General features: G+C 39.1%; 1 protein-coding gene across 1 annotated transcript in view; it reads right to left on the bottom strand.

Moving 5' to 3' along the window:
* The window catches only part of LOC133615682 (meiosis inhibitor protein 1), a 149,365-nt gene that overhangs the window by 35,839 nt on the left and 91,742 nt on the right, over positions 1-21,784 (bottom strand). Inside the window, exons 25-28 of the mRNA XM_061974446.2 lie at positions 18,331-18,441; positions 15,374-15,522; positions 15,064-15,148; positions 5,559-5,743 (exon numbers count right to left, since the gene is read on the bottom strand). Coding sequence (XP_061830430.1) covers positions 5,559-5,743; positions 15,064-15,148; positions 15,374-15,522; positions 18,331-18,441 — 530 coding nt within the window. The remainder of the gene's footprint in view (positions 1-5,558; positions 5,744-15,063; positions 15,149-15,373; positions 15,523-18,330; positions 18,442-21,784) is intronic.

Raw genomic sequence — 21,784 nt, 5'->3', positions numbered from 1 at the left:
GCTTTCGTTTGCACTTTTTTTTTGATATAATAAATAAATCATGTACCTTCATTCCCGTCTCGCCCGTGCCAACTTTCCGTTGCATCCCGGAAAAGCTAACACCCAGGACCAAGTCTTGACAGATATCCAATATCCATATTGGATTTAGACACCTCTACTGGACACTGTAATTTGTCCATAGGTGTGAATTAGGGATGTCCGATAATGGCTTTTTGCCGATATCCGATATTCCGATATTGTCCAACTCTTAATTACCAATACCGCTATATACAGGTAAAAGCCAGTAAATTAGAATATTTTGAAAAACTTGATTTATTTCAGTAATTGCATTCAAAAGGTGTAACTTGTACATTATATTTATTCATTGCACACAGACTGATGCATTCAAATGTTTATTTCATTTAATTTTGATGATTTGAAGTGGCAACAAATGAAAATCCAAAATTCCGTGTGTCACAAAATTAGAATATTACTTAAGGCTAATACAAAAAAGGGATTTTTAGAAATGTTGGCCAACTGAAAAGTATGAAAATGAAAAATATGAGCATGTACAATACTCAATACTTGGTTGGAGCTCCTTTTGCCTCAATTACTGCGTTAATGCGGCGTGGCATGGAGTCGATGAGTTTCTGGCACTGCTCAGGTGTTATGAGAGCCCAGGTTGCTCTGATAGTGGCCTTCAACTCTTCTGCGTTTTTGGGTCTGGCATTCTGCATCTTCCTTTTCACAATACCCCACAGATTTTCTATGGGGCTAAGGTCAGGGGAGTTGGCGGGCCAATTTAGAACAGAAATACCATGGTCCGTAAACCATGCACGGGTAGATTTTGCGCTGTGTGCAGGCGCCAAGTCCTGTTGGAACTTGAAATCTCCATCTCCATAGAGCAGGTCAGCAGCAGGAAGCATGGAGTGCTCTAAAACTTGCTGGTAGACGGCTGCGTTGACCCTGGATCTCAGGAAACAGAGTGGACCGACACCAGCAGATGACATGGCACCCCAAACCATCACTGATGGTGGAAACTTTACACTAGACTTCAGGCAACATGGATCCTGTGCCTCTCCTGTCTTCCTCCAGACTCTGGTACCTCGATTTCCAAAGGAAATGCAAAATTTGCATGGTTGGGTGATGGTTTGGGGTGCCATGTCATCTGCTGGTGTCGGTCCACTCTGTTTCCTGAGATCCAGGGTAAACGCAGCCGTCTACCAGCAAGTTTTAGAGCACTTCATGCTTCCTGCTGCTGACCTGCTCTATGGAGATGGAGATTTCAAGTTCCAACAGGACTTGGCGCCTGCACACAGCGCAAAATCTACCCGTGCCTGGTTTACGGACCATGGTATTTCTGTTCTAAATTGGCCCGCCAACTCCCCTGACCTTAGCCCCATAGAAAATCTGTGGGGTATTGTGAAAAGGAAGATGCAGAATGCCAGACCCAAAAACGCAGAAGAGTTGAAGGCCACTATCAGAGCAACCTGGGCTCTCATAACACCTGAGCAGTGCCAGAAACTCATCGACTCCATGCCACGCCGCATTAACGCAGTAATTGAGGCAAAAGGAGCTCCAACCAAGTATTGAGTATTGTACATGCTCATATTTTTCATTTTCATACTTTTCAGTTGGCCAACATTTCTAAAAATCCCTTTTTTGTATTAGCCTTAAGTAATATTCTAATTTTGTGACACACGGAATTTTGGATTTTCATTTGTTGCCACTTCAAATCATCAAAATTAAATGAAATAAACATTTGAATGCATCAGTCTGTGTGCAATGAATAAATATAATGTACAAGTTACACCTTTTGAATGCAATTACTGAAATAAATCAAGTTTTTCAAAATATTCTAATTTACTGGCTTTTACCTGTATATAGTCGTGGAATTAACACATTACTATGCCTAATTTGGACAACCAGGTATGGTGAAGATAAGGTCCTTTAAAAAAAAAAAATGTATAAAATAAAATAAGAAATAAATTAAACACATTTTTTTGAATAAAAAAGAAAGTAAAACAATATAATAACAGTTACATAGAAACTAGTAATGCATGAAAATGAGTAAAATGAAGTGTTAAAGGTTAGTACTATTAGTGGAGCAGCAGCACGCACAATCATGTGTGCTTACGGACTGTATCCCTTGCAGACTGTATTGATATATATTGATATATAATGTAGGAACCACAATATTAATAACAGAAAGAAACAACCCTTTTGTGTGAATGAGTGTAAATGGGGGAGGGTTTTTTTGGGGTTGGTGCACTAATTGAAAGTGTATCTTGTGTTTTTTTGTGTTGATTTAATAAAAATTAAAAAAACGATACCGATTAAAAAAAAAAAACAGATACCGATAATTTCCGATATTAGATTTTAAAGCATTTATCGGCCGATAATATCGGACATCTCTAGTGTGAATGTAAGTGTATGTAACTAGAGACCAGTCCAGGGTAAGCAGAGTAAGAATCATTGCAAGCTCAACAAAACTTAAAGTAGCAGTAGAGTGAAAAAACTAATTGACTTGATATGCTTAATTGTCTTTCATTGTGTCAATTAAACCATATTCAATTTTATTTGCAATCCACAAAGTATGTAAAAAAAACAATTTAAACCTTACAAAATGCCACAAATTAAGTCAGCCATTTTGAATATTCCGCTCCGAATACCTTTGGCTTTTTCACTGTAGTAACACTTCTACACTCTGACCACAGTATCAGACCAGTCACACTGGAAATACGCAACAATTAGACAGATGTTCTGTCCATCATTCACAATCCTTATGCAAGACATGAACACATAAACAAATAAGTAAAGTAATAAATACATTAAAAAATCCTCTAATAATGTAGTCAATGGGGGCTCTCTATTTTGCCCACAAAACCCTCTTAATAACCATCCAAAACTCACCAACAATACTCTTTTTACATATCCTGACATGAATATTAACCAAATATTAGCGATGTTGTTATTATAAGTGCTGACGCAAACAAACTAATTTTTAGCAATGATACACACAGCTAAGTAGCCACTGGACCCTGACCCGATTCTGTCAAGGATGGTGTGGTGACTGTCTGTGTGTCTGTGCACCAGTCTCCCCACATTAAACAAAGTCACGCACGGGCATCCTCCATAAAGGGATACACCCCTACCAGGAGGATCGTCATGCTCGTTCGAGTGACCGCCGGCAGCCACGTCCTGCTGCTCCCGCCTCATCGCGTCTCGGCTTTTCAAAATCAATTTAGATGATAAATCGCGCCTCTCATCTGGATATTAGGAGGATTTAGCCTTGAATCTGGAAGTTGTTCATCTGTGACATTCAATGGAGACAAACACACAACCGAAGGTGTCTGCAGGGAGAATTTTCCTTGTTAACCCTTCGTGTGGATCATGATTAATTCTTCATCTAGACAGGAAGATATGGACATCCTATCAGTCGTCATCGCAGTGAGAGCAGACATTGTACAGTAAGCTATCTTTTTATTATGTTTGTAGTTTGTACACTGCAAAAAGTGAAATCTAAGTAAGATGAAATATCTCAAATAAGGGTTATATTTGTTTATTTTATGTCTGATAAGATCATTCTTCTCACTAAGCAGATTTTATGTTAGAGTGTTTTACTTGTTTTAAGGGTTTTGGTCCTAAATGATCTCAGTAAGATATTACAGCTTGTTGCTGAGATTTGATGACCTATATTGAGTAAAACATGCTTGAAACTAGAATATTAACTGTTGCAAAGCTGTGTCATCAACACTCACAAGTATAAAACTACTTTTTTAAAGTAGTCATTTCTTACTTCAAGCATGAAAAAAAAATCATGATGCCGAGCGCATATCATTATGTCAAGATAATACCACTAGCATTTACTTCATTTAAGAATATTTTTCAACATATTGAACAAAAAAGGTCTCTTTTTTTTCGACCAAGAAAAGTGCACATTTTTGGGTTCATTGAGGTTAGCTAATTAGGGCCCGCATGGCCCATTGTAAAAGGAATCCCAACGGGAGTCCTTTTGCAATGGGACATAAGGACCTATTGTTTTTCTAAGGTTTTATTATTATTCCACCGCCTCTTTGCGCACTAATTTGACCCACTTAACATGCTTCAAAACTCACCATATTGGACCCACACATCAGGACCTGCGAAAATTGTCTTTTAATAAAAAAAACGAACCCCAAAACTCAAAATTGCGCTCTAGCGCCCCCTAGAAAGAAAACTGCTTATAACTCCCAGTACGAATGTTGTAGAGACATGAAACAAAAACCTCTATGTAGGGCTCACTTAGCCCTACTTTTCATTAATTAATTTCCTCGGGCAAAAATCAACAGGCAGTTGGCAATTCCCCCTTCAAGACAAAAATGTACTAAAAACAGTCACTTTTGCCTCTTTGAGCTGTAATTTGACCCCCTTAACATGCTTCAAAACTCACCGAACTGAACACACACATCAGGACTGGCAAAAATTGCGATCTAATAAAAAACCTAACCCCAAATCTCAAAATTGCGCTCTAGCGCAATTTTTGAATAAAACGCAGAAAAAACTGCTCCTCGGAAGAAAAAAATGACAAAACTGCCTGTAACTCCCACTGGGAAGGTCGGAGAGACATGAAACAAAAACCTCTATGTAGGTCTCACTGAGACCTACATTTCATAAATTGACAACCCCCAGCAAAAATCAACAGGAAGTTTGCTATTCCCCCTTCAAAACAAAATCTTTGTAAAAACCGGTCACCTTTCTTCAAACATTATCTCCTCTGAGCGCGTTTGTTGTTTCGGCTTCAAACTAACACAGGAGAGAGATTGAACCCTTCTGATTAAAAGTATAAGATCAGAGTTTTAATACCTGCTCCGGTTTTGATTTTATGAGCCTTCAAAGAACCGCTGCGCTGATGCTGCTGCGCTGCTGTTTTTTTAAGATGGCTGCTTAAAAGCAGGAAGCACAAGCGTGCCCACACAATGCAGACAAGGTAGGTACACTAGACAAAAGTATTAGGACACTTGGGACTAAAACTTGACAAAAGTATTTGGACACTTAGCCAAATATGCGGGCCCGACCAATGCTGCTTGCAGCTTTAATTTTACTTGTTTTGGAAAGTCTTGACAAGCCAAATTTTCTTGTTCTATTGGCAGATAATTTTGCTTAGTTCAAACAAAATACCCCTCATTTCTGTATTTTTTCCCCTTGTTTTTGAACACTGACTTTTTGCAGTGTATATCTTGTTTAGCACTTAGCAACACTGCTACATGATGCTTAGTGGTTTATTAAAGCTGGATCTGTTTAGCAGAGCTTCTAAAACTTGCAGATCATCCTCCATATATTCAGGATCAACAATATAAGGTTCTGGATCCTCATTTTGGCCAAAGTAATCAGTGTTGACTCTCACAAAGTCTGCTTGATTAGTATTGTTTTTCTGTGGTTCTTCCTCATTATTTGTGTCTGGGATATATATGATAATAGCTTCAATATAGAGGCAACTTGTTGTTCCACTCTACTGGTACTTTAGAACGAGATTTGCAATGGCTAAAATGATGAACGTCACAGTAAAAACAGTTTTTATACTGATTTCTCCATACAACCTGTAAAATGAGTCCACTGAGAGCGATGGCGAGGCACTGAGCCCCTCTGGAGCCAAGTGGAAACAATTCTCCATCTTCAACCTCCAGAGGTGTGTGGCCAACCAAGCCAGGGGCAGTGCTCACACACATCAGCGCTGAGGTCAGGTCAACGTTGAGTAAGGCCTCCAGCAGTCTCAAGTAGCTGACTGGCAAGAGTGGGCAAAAAGCAAAATCAACAACAAAAGTTAAACAGCTGTTGAAACATCTGTGCGGGGTTTTTATTATGTTGTACTCGTGCTTGTGTGGGTTCTTTTCTTCTCCCATTCTAAAAACACATACAGTGGAACCTCGAAGTACAAACTCCTCTATGTGAGAACTTTTCGATTTACCAACTTTTGTGCTTGCTCGTATTGAAGGGATTGAGGAAGCCGGCTTCCTACCACAGCAAGTATTTAACTGCCATGAGAACTGACTTTTCTGGAAAAATATGCCAAAGTGGACTTATTTAACAGCGGAGGAGAAGACTATGTCTCGTGCAGCGGCGCCTCTTCTAAGGGCACACACACACACACACACACGGCCCACCCTCCCATCTTCTCTCCCTCTGTCTGCTCCTTTCTCTCCTCTCGCCAGCTGCTCTTTTGCTGATGTTAAAAGTCCTGTGAGTGAATTTTACTTTTTTTTTTTAAATGTTTATTACTGAAACAATATGGTTAAGTATTGTTGGGATTTCTGATCGTTTGTGACAGCACCAAAGGGACTGATGTGTGTGTGTGCATACAAAGCATACAGCACAGTTCAGCTTATCATTGTTATTTTAGGTTAATTCATCACTTCCTTGATATGTTTGATATGCAGTACCGTATTTTTCGGAGTATAAGTCGCTCCGGAGTATAAGTCGCACCGGCCGAAAATGCATAATAAAGAAGGAAAAAAACATATATAAGTCGCACTGGAGTATAAGTCGCATGTTTGGGGGAAATGTATTTGATAAAAGCCAACAGCAAGAATAGACATTTGAAAGGCAATTTAAAACTAGTCCTAAGTGTCCCAATACTTTTGTCTACTTTTAGTCTGAAGTGTCCCAAGACTTTTGTGTAGTGTACCTACCTTGTCTGCATTGTGTGGGCACGTTGGTGCTTCCTGCTTTTAAGCAGCCATCTTAAAAAAACAGCAGCGCAGCAGCATCAGCGCAGCGGGTCTTTGAAGGGTCATAAAATCAAAACCGGAGCAGGTATTAAAAAGCTGTTCTGTTATTTTATACACAAGGGTTTAATCTCTCTCCTGTGTTAGTTTGAAGCCGAAACGACAAACGCGCTCAGAGGAGATCGTTTTTGAAGGAAGGTGACCGGTTTTTACAAAAAATTTGTTTTGAAGGGGGAATAGCAAACTTCCTGTTGATTTTTGCTGGGGGTTGTCAATTTATGAAATGTAGGTCTAAGTGAGACCTACATAGAGGTTTTTGTTTCATGTCTCTCCGACCTTCCCAGGGAGAGTTACAGGCAGTTTTGTCATTTTTTCATCCGAGGAGCAGTTTTTTGTGCGTTTCATTAAAAAAATTGCGCTAGAGCACAATTTTGAGATTTGGGGTTAGGTTTTTTTATTAGATCGCAATTTTTGCCAGTCCTGATGTGTGCGTTCAGTTCGGTGAGTTTTGAAGCATGTTAAGAGGGTCAAATTACAGCTCAAAGAGGCAAAAGTGACTGTTTTTAGTACTTTTTTGTCTTGAAGGTAAGATATTTTACGCTAATGTGTTCATCATTTCACACATAAGTCGCTCCTGAGTATAAGTCGCACCCCCGGCCAAACTATGAAAAAAACTGCCACTTATAGTCCGAAAAATACGGTACTTTACAAACGTTTTGATTTACACACCCTGTTCAGAAACCTATGTGGCTTAACATGGCTGAATACAAGACTGCTTAAGTTTTTTTTTTTTCCCCTTTTACAAGTTCAAAACATGGTGCGAACGTGCGGCATTATTAACTTCCACAATTGTGGTCAAGATGTCTATGAATGTCGTCATTCATCAGGTCATTGTCATCTCAGGGCATTCAATTGATCGTTTGGTTTGTCTTAGAAGACGTTTCGCCTCTCATCCGAGTAGACTTCATCAGTTCATGCTCATACACTTCACATTGGTCAGATCTGACCAATCTGAGTCTCAAGTTAAATTACTCAAGTCAAACAAATGAGATTTGTGGGGGAAATAGGACAGGGCAGAGCAGCGAGTAAAGCAATTCTGCGCAGCAGATATGGCCGTCGGTAGACGGTAGATTTGTACTTTGTCAAGAGTGTGATGAAGGAGTAGAAGAAAGGAGCATTGGACGGACCAGACCAGGAACAAGCTCATACCTGCCAACTTTTGAAATCAGAAAAACCTAGTAGCCAGGGTCCAAAATGATTGATTGCATTCAGACAGGTTAAAATGTTGCTAAAACCATCACTTTTCTATCAGTCACAGTGACTTTTCAAAACAAAAATATTACAGCAAAAATCATATGGGTTGATTGACATGTTTATTCTGTAAGCGAACTTCAATAGTTTGAAATTATTTTGACAGTTAATGCCAGTTATCCTGTCAACCTTTCACAAGACTTCAATTTGTTCATTGAAAGTATAAACACTTTTTACAGTAAACAAATGGTAAAACAGTACTAAACAATTCCATTAAAAAAAAAATTGGTGTCATTATTAACTTTCTGTCCAAGCTTGTATAATCTACTGCCTTGTTCAATTGTAAAAAATATTCTGTGCCTAAAATTCACATTTCTATCACAATTATCATACTGTAAACATGGTAAGCTAACTTCATTAAAATTAATAGTCCTGTCAATAGCATGGAATTACAATTCAAATGTCGTTTTTTTGTAAGCCTTTCAAAAGAATTCAAAATATGAAAAATTCATGAAAATGAATTGAAGCCATCAGACACTTGAAAAGTGGCACATCACATCTCTAATGTAATCATTTGAACTTTTCAACAGAAATAGCACTGCAAAAATATTAAGGACATACTTCTGTATTTTGGTAGTTATGCTGTCAACATTTAACAAGATTTCTTCAACTTGGACTTGAAAGCATAAATAGTATAAACACTTTTAACAGTATAACAGTACTAAACAATTCCAATAGATAACATTGGTGTCATTACCTTTTTGTGGCTAAAATCCAAATTTAGCAACGGCATTAGACTTGTGTTTTTTTGTCCCAACGTGGTCTTTTACATCGCTAATTCCTCCGTGTCCGATCGAAAAATCGTGTCTACACAAGGTGTAATTCGCGTAGTTGTCACCCTTTTTGGAACGGATAATTATTCCCGGATAGGCTTTTGAATATTCTTCACGGAATGACTGCAGTTTTCTTTTCGGTTAAAGACTCGTATGCGATTTTTCTCCGGCTGATTCCATGATCGTTCGCTCGTTTGGAAACAATGGCAACAGGTGCCTCCTGCTTGGCAGCGGTGCTATAAATAGCCTCGCGCATGGCATTCGGAATGGCTTGATAGGAAGTTACGGGAAGCAGTGTCCATTGTCATTGTTGTTACGCGATTTCGTGAATAAAACTTAAAAAAAATTTTTTTTTTTAAATTAATGAAAAACCGTATTTTTTATCACTGCAACCGTAATAGGTTGATGAAAACCGTACTAATTACGGGAAAACTGGAGTAGTTGGCAGGTATGCAAGCTAAACAAAATGTAGACATAGAGCTGCCTCACCTTTAAATTTGCACACTGACATTTGCTCTCAATATGGAATGAATAGGACTCAAGAGACGCAAAATACAAAGCATAGGGAGGTGAAAATTGTGAGCACGAAGAGAGCGAGAGCATGCGGTGAGTAAGTGACTTGAGAGAAACGATAAGAGTGGCAGCAGGAGAGAAAGAACCTGCAGGGATCATTTATCGTGAGCACGGCAACACTTCTTGTGATGAAAATATGTCAAACACAGCCAGGGAAACAGCGGGAATCATTCATTTCAAGCTTTCCATACTTGAGTAAACGGACGGCTGCTGTAAGCAGTCAGTGATTCCAACAATTTATGTTAAAAAGTATAAATATGAGAACACAAAATTGGCAAGACGATAATCTTCTTAGCCAGTTGGTAAACTGAGCTGGTAGATTGTTCTTTCAGGCACAATACAATATAATAATACAACGATAAAATGACAATACTCCGGCCTATTTGTCCTAAAATATAAACCACAGCTTTGCGATTACTATGTTTGAATAATTCACAATCAATCAGTACAGTAGAAATTGTATTGTAAGACATCATGTAAAGCGGTAACTCGATATTTGTCATCCTTTCTCAAGGCTGCCCGTAGCAAATTTCCTATCACGAATTATGCAACTCCAATGAATCCGTTCCAGACATACCGTATTTTCCGCACTATTAGCCGCACCTAAAAACCACAAATTTACTCAAAAGCTGACAGTGCGGCTTATAACCCGGTGCGCTTTATATATGGATTAATATTAAGATTCATTTTCATAAAGTTTCGGTCTCGCAACTACGGTAAACAGCCGCCATCTTTTTTCCCCGTAGAAGAGGAAGTACTTCTTCTTCTACGCAAGCAACCGCCAAGGTAAGCACCCGCCCCCATAGAACAGGAAGCGCTTCTTCTTCTACTGTAAGCAACCACCTGCCCGCGTAGAAGAAGAAAAAGCACGCGGATATTACGTTTCATTTCCTTTGTGTGTTTACATCTGTAAAGACCACAAAATGGCTCCTACTAAGCGACAGGTTTCCGGTTCATGAAAAGACGCAATCTCTCCATCCGCACACGGACTACTATTTCACAGCAACTGCCTAAAGACTTTCAAGAAAAGCTGGCTACTTTCCGTGCATATTGTAAAAACAAGATAGCTGAAAAAAACATCCGGCCAGAGAACATTATCAACATGGACGAGGTTCCACTGACTTTTGATATTCCTGTGAACCGCACTGTGGATACAACGGGAGCACGTACGGTGAATATTCGCACCACAGGGAATGAGAAGTCATCCTTCACTGTGGTTCTAGCTTGCCATGCTAATGGCCAGAAACTTCCACCCATGGTGATATTCAAAAGGAAGACCTTGCCAAAAAAGACCTTTCCAGCCGGCGTCATCATAAAAGCTAACTCGAAGGGATGGATGGATGAAGAAAAGATGAGCGAGTGGTTAAGGGAAGTTTACGCGAAGAGGCCGGGTGGCTTTTTTCACGCAGCTCCGTCCATGTTGATATACGACTCCATGCGCGCCCACATCACGCTGGTTTTTAATATATTATTAAAGTTTGACTGACCTATCTGACTGTTTTTTTGACATTCCTTTAGCGCAGTTAGATGCGGCTTATAACACGGGGCGGCTTATAGGTGGACAAAGTTTTGAAATATGCCGTTCATTGAAGGCGCGGCTTATAACCCAGGGCGGCTTATGGTGCGGAAAATACGGTACTTGCCAACCTTGAGACCTCCGATTTCGGGAGGTGGGGGGGGGTTGGGGGCGTGGTTAAGAGGGGAGGAGTATATTTACAGCTAGAATTCACTAAGTCAAGTATTTCATATTATATATATATATATATATATATACATATATATATATACAAGAAATACTTGACTTTCAGTTAATTCTAGCTATAAATATATATTTCTTTATATATATATATATATATATATATATATATATATATATATATATATATATATATATATATATATATATACATATATGAAATAAATACTTGAATTTCAGTGTTCATTTATTTACACATATACACACAGATAACACTCATCTACTCATTGTTGAGTTAAGGGTTGAATTGTCCATCCTTGTTCTATTCTCTGTCACTATTTTTCTAACCATGCTGATGATGCATTGCTGTGTGGCACGCACAAAAGTGCTTTCATCAAATGCACTAGATGGCAGTATTGTCCTGTTTAAGAGTGTCACAACATTGCTGTTTACGGCAGACAAACTGCTTTACGGTAGACGTGACTGCTGTTGTTGTGTGTTGTTGCCACGCTGGGTCTGGGAGGACGTTAATGAAACTGCCTAACAATAAACCCACATAAGAAACCAAGAATTCGCCCTCTATCATTCTACAGTTAAAACTTGATTGGGCAGGAACGCTGTTCGGACCTGAGTCCGCCTGAATTTCGGGAGATTTTCGGGAGAAAATTTGTCCCGGGAGGTTTTCGGGAGAGGCGCTGAATTTCGGGAGTCTCCCGGAAAATCCGGGAGGGTTGGCAAGTATGGTTCCAGACACCCCAAAAAAATAACACAAAACACATTTTACTGATAATTGTTTGAGTTGTACATGCAGAAAACAATGCAAAGTACACATTAATGACAAATTAAATGGATATATTTACGTCATTTAGCTTAAATGGCGAAGACGGTTAAGAGGGAGAGCCTTGTGGATGTCACCTTCGTACTTTGTTACAATACAGTATTAAAGTGTAGTTTGGAGTTCGACAACATACCATAGATAGCCTTTACAGTACTGCAATTGAATGTCTTGAAAGTGCAACTGCATTGCAAATGAGACTCAAATGTAAGAAAAGACGATACAGAACTAGGCAGCACAATTAACATAATCAGCTCGTTTTTAAATGTTACATTAAAAAATAACTACTTTTTAAACAATTGACATTTATTAACACACACAAAACTACAGAAAATTGGGGGGCGGCGAGTGGCATGTTATGTAATTCAATCAAATTAACAACGCGAGAGAGTTGGTTGGACATTAAGACCAAGGGAACTTTGAGTAAATATCTTACAAATAGATAGATAGTACTTTATCTATCTATTTGTAAGATATTTACTAGGACACTTATTATCTTTAACTACAAAGAGCAGGCAGCAGCTCACACTTCCTCATACTTTCTGTATCATCAAGGGAGAAATGTATGAGCCAGCATGGAAAAGAAGCGCTGTGAAGAAGCCTTGAATCATTTTTATTTTCATTTGTGGAATATCCCAGAGTCCCTCCCAAGGAAGCCTTATATTAAACTAGAAAACTAGAGGGGCTGACTGTCATGATGGAACAGTGGTTAAAGACACATAGTTTAACATCCAGTTTAATGCATGTACTATTTAATTTTTAAATTGCTTTAAAACCTCTAAAGGCTTAGTGGCCACATGCGTGGACAGCACCTTTTAGCTCTGATTTCCAAAATTGTGTACACTACTGAATTGAAGTCTTATGGCTGCTTATGTGGACACTTATACTGCCATCTGGTGGTGTCAGAAGAGTATATAATACAATGGAATTTGGAAATATAAGAATTTGCATGTCACTAAACACATACTTGCCAACCTTGAGACCTCCAATTTCGGGAGGTGGGGGGAGGGAGTGGGGGTGGTCGGGGTGGGAAGGGGGCGTGGTTGGGGGCGTGGCTAAAGGGGAGGAGTATATTTACAGCTAGAATTCACCAAGTCAAGTATTTCATATATATATATATATATATATATATATATATATATATATTAGAGATGCGCGGATAGGCAATTATTTCATCCGCAACCGCATCAGAAAGTCGTCAACCATCCGCCATCCACCCGTCTAATATTTAATCAGAACCGCATCCGCCCGCACCCGCCCGTTGTTATATATCTAATATAGACGATGCAAGGCATTAGTGAGGTTATAAAGCTTTTGCCTGTTAAAGAAAGGAGACTGATCCAATGCAGCACAGACATTCGCGTGCCACGCTGTCACGACCCAGACGCACACCAGTGCGCAATCATATGGGAGCCGCGCTGAGCGCACCTCCAAGCGTGTCTCGCTGCCGGCGACGGCCGGGTATATGGGCCCGACGCTCCAGTGCCATCCATTTTCAGGGCTAGTTGATTCGGCAGGTGGGTTGTTACACACTCCTTAGCGGGTTCCGACTTCCATGGCCACCGTCCTGCTGTCTATATCAACCAGGGTGAGCCCCACCCCTTTCGTGAGCGCACTGCGCGCGGAGTGACCCCTGTTACGCGCCCCCGGCAACAGAGGTGGCGGGCAGGTAAGCTGCTTACCTGCTGCGCGTGACGCCGGCCGCGGCGAAGGCGGACGAGGCGGGGTGTCGGTGCGCTGGGCGCGGTGGTGACCCAGGGCGCGGTGGTGACCCAGGGCGCGGTGGTGACCCTGGACGTGCGTCGGGCCCTTCTCGCGGATCGCCTCAGCTACGGCTCCCGGTGGGGCCCTCTCGGCGAGGCGTCCCTTCTCCGCTCCGTAAAAGTGTCCATCTCTTCTTTTTTTTTTCTTCTGTTGTGGCATATGCTGCAGGTGCCTGCTCGTTTTTCGTATATGGGTAACAACATTTAACTATGTATATATATTTCCGAATTGGTTTAACTGCCACCCGCCTGAATCTATTTAAAATCTTTTTTTTTTTTATTTCAACCGCCCGACCCGACCCGCGGATAAAATCTAATTTTTTTTTATTTCATCCGCCCGATCCGCGGATAATCCGCGGACTCCGCGGTTGTGCCCGCAAACCGCGCATCTCTAATATATATATATATATATATATATATATATACATATATATATATATATATATATATATACATATATATATGTATATATATATATATAAGAAATACTTGACGTTCAGTGAATTCTAGCTATATATATATATATATATATTTTTTTTTTTTATTATATATATATATATATATATATATATATATATATATAAAATAAATACTTGAATTTCAGTGTTCATTTATTTACACATACACAGACATAACACTCATCTACTCATTGTTGAGTTAAGGGTTGAATTGTCCATCCTTGTTCTATTCTCTGTCACTATTTTTCGAACCATGCTGAACGCCCTCTCTGATGATGCATTGCTGTGTGGCACGCACAAAAGTGCTTTCATCAAATGCACTAGATGGCAGTATTGTCCTGTTTAAGAGTGTCACAACATTGGTGTTTACGGCAGACAAACTGCTTTACGGTATACAAAAAAGTGACTGCTGTTGTTGTGTGTTGTTGCCACGCTGGGAGGACGTTAATGAAACTGCCTAACAATAAACCCACATAAGAAACCAAGAACTCGCCATCCATCATTCTATAGTTATAACGTCATTGGGCAGGTACGCTTTTTTATATTGTGGAGGACCTGAGAAAATTTGTCCCGGGAGGTTTTCGGGAGAGGCGCTGAATTTCGGGAGTCTCCCGGAAAATCCGGGAGGGTTGGCAAGTATGCTAAACATGAAGTACACGTTTGTGTACTTATGGACTAAGAATCATCAAAAGATGATTATTAGTTTTTATTCTAATTAGGGTCCAATAAGCTCAAATAGCAAAGAGAAAGAAAAAAAAAGCATAAGAGGCTAACAGCGATTTGTCATGCAAATGAAAATCCCTTATTTTTACCCATTTCCCCAGGACATTTCCCATATTGTGAAATGCAAAGTGTTGACAAGCGGGACTTATGACACTGGCAATTATATGTTCATTCAATGATTTACATTTGCTGTCTGAGAACGACGTACTTTGAACAATAACTGTCATATACAGAGTAGGTTTTGTTACCGAGCAAGAGATTGTCTGTGTTTCTTTTCTGAATAAGGATTCTCTGCACACTTCTGTCCAGGCTCCAACTGAGGCTTTTGTGAACCTTTAAGAATGGAGAGAGAGAGAGAGAGAGGAAAGCAAACAATAGAATGTTGGGTGACTCAGATGAGAAAAAAGCTTTGGACCAAATGTTTATTGCTAGTAATATTGTATCATCTGCAGCAGTGGAAGCTGAGCACTAAGATGAAAGTACAGTGTTTTTATCTCCATTAAGCTCTTTTGTGTCGTACCTGCCCTTGACGGTGTGCAGACTGCACATGTGGCATACCTGTGAGGCGTGCACGTGCTGCAGGGTGATGAGCGAGGACAGGAGGAGATGACTGACACACAGCAAGGCGGAGGAAGAGGAGGAGGAGGAAGACAGGACTGTCTGAAGCTGCTCCATCAGCCCACAGTTAGAGAGCAGCATGGAGACAGCTGGGGAGGAGAAGGTGTCAGCAAGTGTGTGTGTTACTGCCTGGCCCATGTAGAACCCACTCACTTATTCATTATTCAACCTTTGCAGAGTGTAACATGACTATTCATCCATCCATCCATCTTCTTACGCTTATCTGAGGTCGGGTCGCGGGGGCAGCAGCCTAAGCAGGGAAGCCCAGACTTCCCTCTCCCCAGCCACTTGGTCCAGCTCCTACCGGGGGATCCCGAGGCGTTCCCAGGCCAGCCGGGAGACATAGTCTTCCCAACGTGCCCTGGGTCTTCCCCATGGCCTCCTACGAGGATCAGACCGCCCAGTGCCCTGCCTTCGGCTGCCGCCCAGCTCACGTCGCACCCGACCTCTTTGGCCCCTGCTATGGGTGGTGAGCCTATTGGAGGGGGGAACCACGTTGCCTCTTCGGGCTGTGCCCCATGGGGACAGGCCCGGCCACCAGGCGCTTGCCATCGTGCCCCACCTCCGGGCCTGGCTCCAGAAGGGGCGAGGGATTGTAAAATATGTGGATGGAGAGGGGGTGTGACGTTCATATGTTCTCAATATTCAGTGTTTTATCCTTGTAGTAAATCCCACATTCTTTATTTTCATGTACATTCTGTGTGTCTCATTCAGTAGAAAATGTAAAATTCCATTCCGTTTTTTAACGTTTTTAGCATTCAATAAGGCATTATTGTGAGGTTTTGTCATACTTGCCAACCTTGAGACCTCCGATTTCGGGAGGTGGGGCCGTGGTCGGGGGTGGGGCAGGGCGTGGTTGGGGGCGTGGTTAAGAGGGGAGGCGTATATTGAGAGCTAGAATTCACCAAGTCAAGTATTTCATACATATACATTACATATACATATATATATATATATATATACATATATATATATATGTTTGTATATATATATATATATATATATATATATATATATATATATATATATATATATATATCTACATCCTATGCAAATAAAACTGTGTTTAGATAATTGATACTTCAAACTTGCATAAATAAATATTAAGGAATATAACATAACTTGGCTTCTGAGAGCTTCAAAATGTAATGAATAAAATGCTAAAGTTGTTGATAAACAAGCAATTATTTTAATAATTAAATATGGTCATTTTAAATGAATTATTATGATAATTTAAAATTAATTATTTCAAATATGTTTATTTTAATGTATAATTCTAATGCCTGGATGTAATAAGGAGTCAGAAAAAATACAAATAAAAATACAATTAATTTTGATGTTTTAGCAAAATATAGTAAAAATTTATTTCGTTGTTTTTTTTTTTTTAAATTAATAAATATATTTATTTTTAGGTAAGATAAACATAATAATACAATTTATCTCTTGTCTGGATGATTTAGTTCTTGTCACCCTGTTGTCCTCCCGTCCTGAAAAAAGAATGTCCTCATTCAGGTCTGCATGGAGCTGGAGGGGGCGTGGCCTCCAGCTCCGGCTGAAAATCGGGAGATTTCCGGGAGAATATTTGTCCCGGGAGGTTTTCGGGAGAGGCGCTGAATTTCGGGAGTCTCACGGAAAATTCGGGAGGGTTGGCAAGTATGGGTTTTGTATTAGTGTTCCTAAAAATAAATATACCGGCCTCCCAGACACATTTTTTTCTCGAAATTTGGCCCCCTGAGTCAAAATAATTGCCCAGGCCAGCTCTGGATAAATGTGAGAAAACGACTAGCAAAACAATAATTAACAATAATAATATGATTATTAATTGAGGTGGGGGAAATAACCGATTTTTAGATGCATCACAATCCGGACGATTAATAAAAATCAACAATATTTATTTATTCATTGTAAATTGTCATGTCTGTATTATCATGTTTTGTTTTAAGTCATGTTTTGTTTAGTTTCTGTCTTTTCACTCCCTTGTCTGGTTACCATAGCAACCATTAGTTTTCACCTGTCACGTCACGCACCTGTTTCACGTTTTGAGTCACGCACCTGCTTTCACTAATCATGTCCATAGTATTTAAGTTCATTCATTTTCTGTTGTTCGTCCTGACGACCCCAACACATTTATGCTCTGTTCATGCCTGATACTTCTTTTCATGTCAATTCCTCAAGCAACTACTTTTGTCCAAGCCAAGTAAGTTTTTGTTTCATATTTATAGTCTTTTTGGTTTCATAGTTTGTTCTCCGCCATTGTGCGTGTTTTTTGTTTGTACTTTTTTGCTATAGTCTTTTGGTTTTATAGTTTATTCTCCGCCACTGTGCGCGCTTTCATTTATTCCTTTTTTTGATAATAATAAATCATGTACCTTCATTCCCGTCTCGCACGAGCCAACTTTCCGTTGCATCCTGGAAAAGCACACACCCCGGACCAAGTCTTGACATAAATAAAGTTATGCAGAAAGTTTTAAGATTTGACTGACCACAGCGAGCCACCATACCGAGAGGTCCGACCAGCTCCTTTATCATAGGGCACTTATGTTCCAGTTTTGCACACATTGTCATTACTTCAATACGTTTAATGGGAAAACCGTTTATTACAAATGCAGTGTTTTTAAAAGTTCCAAGTGGCGAATACTTTTTTAGTGAAACGAAAAGAAATGTAAAGCCGCATAAATCTACAAAGATGCATCAAAAATCTATTTTTAATCGGATCGTAGCTCCTGAATCGTAATAGAATCGTGAGGTGCCCAAAGGTTCCACCTGTAATTATTCTTCTCTATGTCAATGACCCGGACTCATACATGCCAAAGCCATTCCCAGATAGCGGTTGAAGTGGAGCGTACGGAGTACGTGATGGAATGGTCTTGCATGTGGAGGAGGAAGGCGTGTCAAACCTGTGTCAGTGCAGTATGCAGGAGAGAGGGTCAGGTGGCAGTGCAGGTAGCTGAGGGCGGGCAGCAGACTCTCGGTGTTGGACGCACTCAGCCGGCCTGCAATGTTACTCACTCACACGCACATACACGCACAATCAGGACCTGATGCTTCTATGACTAACTGTGACAAAATGTACTTCACTCCTCTGACTGGTAAGGACTCAATTCATTAATGTCAAGAATTGACAAGCTGGAAAAGGTAACAGGATTAAAGCTTCTCTAATGCACGCATGGTCCAAAGCAAAGTACTGTAATAGTGATGGGTAGTGATGGGTCCGGCAACACCGATGCATCGGCGCATGCGTCGAGCTCATAGAGCGAAACCCTGTGTCGGTGCGCGTACCGCTTTTAGAAAGTCACGTGACCGATCATGAGCTGTTTTGGTCACGTGACCGATACGCCAACTGTGTCGCCTCCTCTGTGCCCTGTGAGCGGCTCTTTTCTACAGCCCGATAAATAATAACTAAGAGAAATCGTCTAAAATGTAATACGTCGGATTTTTTTATTTTATTTATTTTTTTAATAAAAATGTGTAAAAAAATAAAATTAAAACAATTCCCAGTCCACAATCATCCACAAAACGTACTCTTAGATTTCCATGTTATGATACATGTTCACATTATTTATTGACTGTATCTAAAAAAGATAAAAAATATATTTTTATTTAAATGAAGATATGAAATAATCCTGAACGAAATACAATGACTTGGTTTATATTATTGTATATACTAGGGCAGGGGTCACCAACGCGGTGCCCGCGGTCACCAGGTAGCCCGTAAGGACCAGATCAGTCGCCCGCTCGCCTGTTCTAAAAATAGCTCAAAGAGCAGCACTTACCAGTGAGCTGCCTCTATTTTTTAAATTGTATTTATTTACTAGCAAGCTGGTCTCGCTTTGCTCGACATTTTTAATTCTAAAAGAGACAAAACTCAAATAGAATTTGAAAATCCAAGAAAATATTTTAAAGACTTGGTCTTCACTTGGAATAAGCGGTAGAAAATGGATGGATGGATGGGTCTTCACTTGTTTAAATAAATTCATTTATTTTTTACTTTGCTTCTTATTACTTTTAGAAATACAATTTTAGAGAAAAAATACAACCTTAAAAATGATTTTAGGATTTTTAAACAAATATACCTTTTTACCTTTTAAATTGCTTCCTCTTCTTTCCTGACAATTTAAATCAATGTTCAAGTAAAACATTTTTTTATTATTATTGTAAAGAATAATAAATATTTTAGCTTCTGGTTTTTTGACAAAGAATATTTGTGAAATATTTCTTCAAACTTACTATGATTAAAATTAAAAAAAAATATTCTGGCAAATCTAGAAAATCTGTAGAATCAAATTTAAATCTTATTTCAAAGTAGTTTGAATTTCTTTTAAAAATGGTGTTCTGGAAAATCTAGAAGAAATACTGATTTGTCTTTGTTAGAAATATAGCTTGGTCCAATTTGTTAAATATTCTAACAAAGTGCAGATTGGATTTTAACCAATTTAAAACATGTCATCAAAATTCTAAAATGTATCTTAATCAGGAAAAAATACTAATGATGTTCCATAAATTATTTTTTTAATTTTTTCAAAAAGATTCAAATTAGCTAGTTTTTCTCTTCTTTTTGTCGGTTGAATTTTGAATTTTAAAGAGTCGAAATTGAAGATAAACTATGTTTCAAAATTTTATTTTAATTTTTTTCGTGTTTTCTCCTTTTTTAAACCGTTCAATTAAGTGTTTTTTTCATCATTTATTCTCTACAAAAAACCTTCCGTAAAAGGAAAAAAAAATGTACGACGGAATGACAGACAGAAATACCCATTTTTTTATATATATAAATTTATTTATTTAGCTATTCTTGTTTAAATCACACTTACGTGTAACTTACAAATGACAATATATTTATTTATTTAAGTGTGTATCAAACTGGTAGCCCTTCGCATTAATCAGTACCCAAGAAGTAGTTTTTGGTTTCAAAAAGGTTGGTGACCCCTGTACTAGGGCATCAAATCAGTGTAAGTTGAGTCGGTCCATAGGTTGCCTGTAGGGATTTTTAATGTCCAGCAGATGTCAGTATTTAGTGACACAGTATCGACACAGTATCAATACAGTTTTGCAATGTGTCGAAACGCTTCATGACGCCTCATCAACCCATCACTAGTGATGGGATTTTAACATCAAGGCACTTTTATCTAACGGTTTAGTACCTTTCATCCACTAAGATAAACGCCGGGGGACTTGCTGGTCACTGGTTTTAGCGACCATACTAACTAAACACGTCTTCAATATGCCAATGAAAATGTAGCAATGATTCTAGAGCACCACAGCAAATTGAATGATAAAGGCGAGGGAAATAGAGTAACTTTATGGAACTGAAATAGCTTTATAAATGAATACAGGGCCAGACTTCACTTATGTCATACAATTAGTTTGGACTTTTGGACAGTTTATCTGGTCAGCTCCCAGCTTCTAAAACCTGTAGCTCAGCATCTGTATATTTAGGTTGAAAAAAGATAAGGTTCTGGTTATAAGGATGGAAATTGATAAGATTTTTCCGGTTCCAATCCCACTTTCGATTCTGCTTAAAGATTCGCTCCCTTAACGGTTCTCTTATCGATTCTTATTTGGGAAAAAAAGAGAACAAAAAGGTAGATTAGCATCAATTGTGGTTAGTTTACAGCTAACATGACCTTAGAAAGCTAACGATGAGGTTTTAAGCGGCAAATAGCATAGAAAATAAAAACATTTTAAAAATAAATAAGAAATAAATATTCTGTAGAATTTAACAAAATGAAACGTGAAAATTACTCAAGAATGTAACATTTATATTAACATTTTTAAAACGTGGAAAACATACTGGTGACACTTAAAATATTAGAATGGTTTGTTTAGATTGACAAGATGAAACTATCAAATACATAACATGCAACACGAGATATTTCAAGCCTTATTTTGATTTAATTATGGCTTACAGTTTATGACACTGTCGGAGGCAGATATTTACATATATCCGAATTTAAGTTGTACTTCTTTCATTTCTTAGTCATATTTGAAAACAGCTCGTGTTTTCCATTTCTTCTCTTGATGCTCTGTCAGCAAGTAAACTGTGTGTGTTAACCTTGAGTTCTTTGGAATGTATTATGGCTAGGGAGACGTTGTGCTTGTATTATGGCTAGGGAGGGGAAAGGAAAGAGGGGTTTTTGGCGTTGGGAAGACAGACCATTTTGGGAGGCGCAATAGAATGTTCTAGGGTTAGACTGGTCTCAAAATGTATATTGGCAAAGCTTTGAAAATATACAACAAAATACCTATTCTGTCTCTGGTGGTTTTTCAACTCAGCTTTAAGTGTCGTAGAGAGCTTGGGAGCGAATTGTGACTTGAATTCCCTGGGAGGAACAACTGGTCCAGAACGCAACAACA

The sequence above is a fragment of the Nerophis lumbriciformis genome, linkage group LG22, assembly GCF_033978685.3.
Source record: "Nerophis lumbriciformis linkage group LG22, RoL_Nlum_v2.1, whole genome shotgun sequence".
NCBI lineage: Eukaryota > Metazoa > Chordata > Actinopteri > Syngnathiformes > Syngnathidae > Nerophis > Nerophis lumbriciformis.
This window is presented reverse-complemented; position numbering and strand designations above follow the sequence as displayed.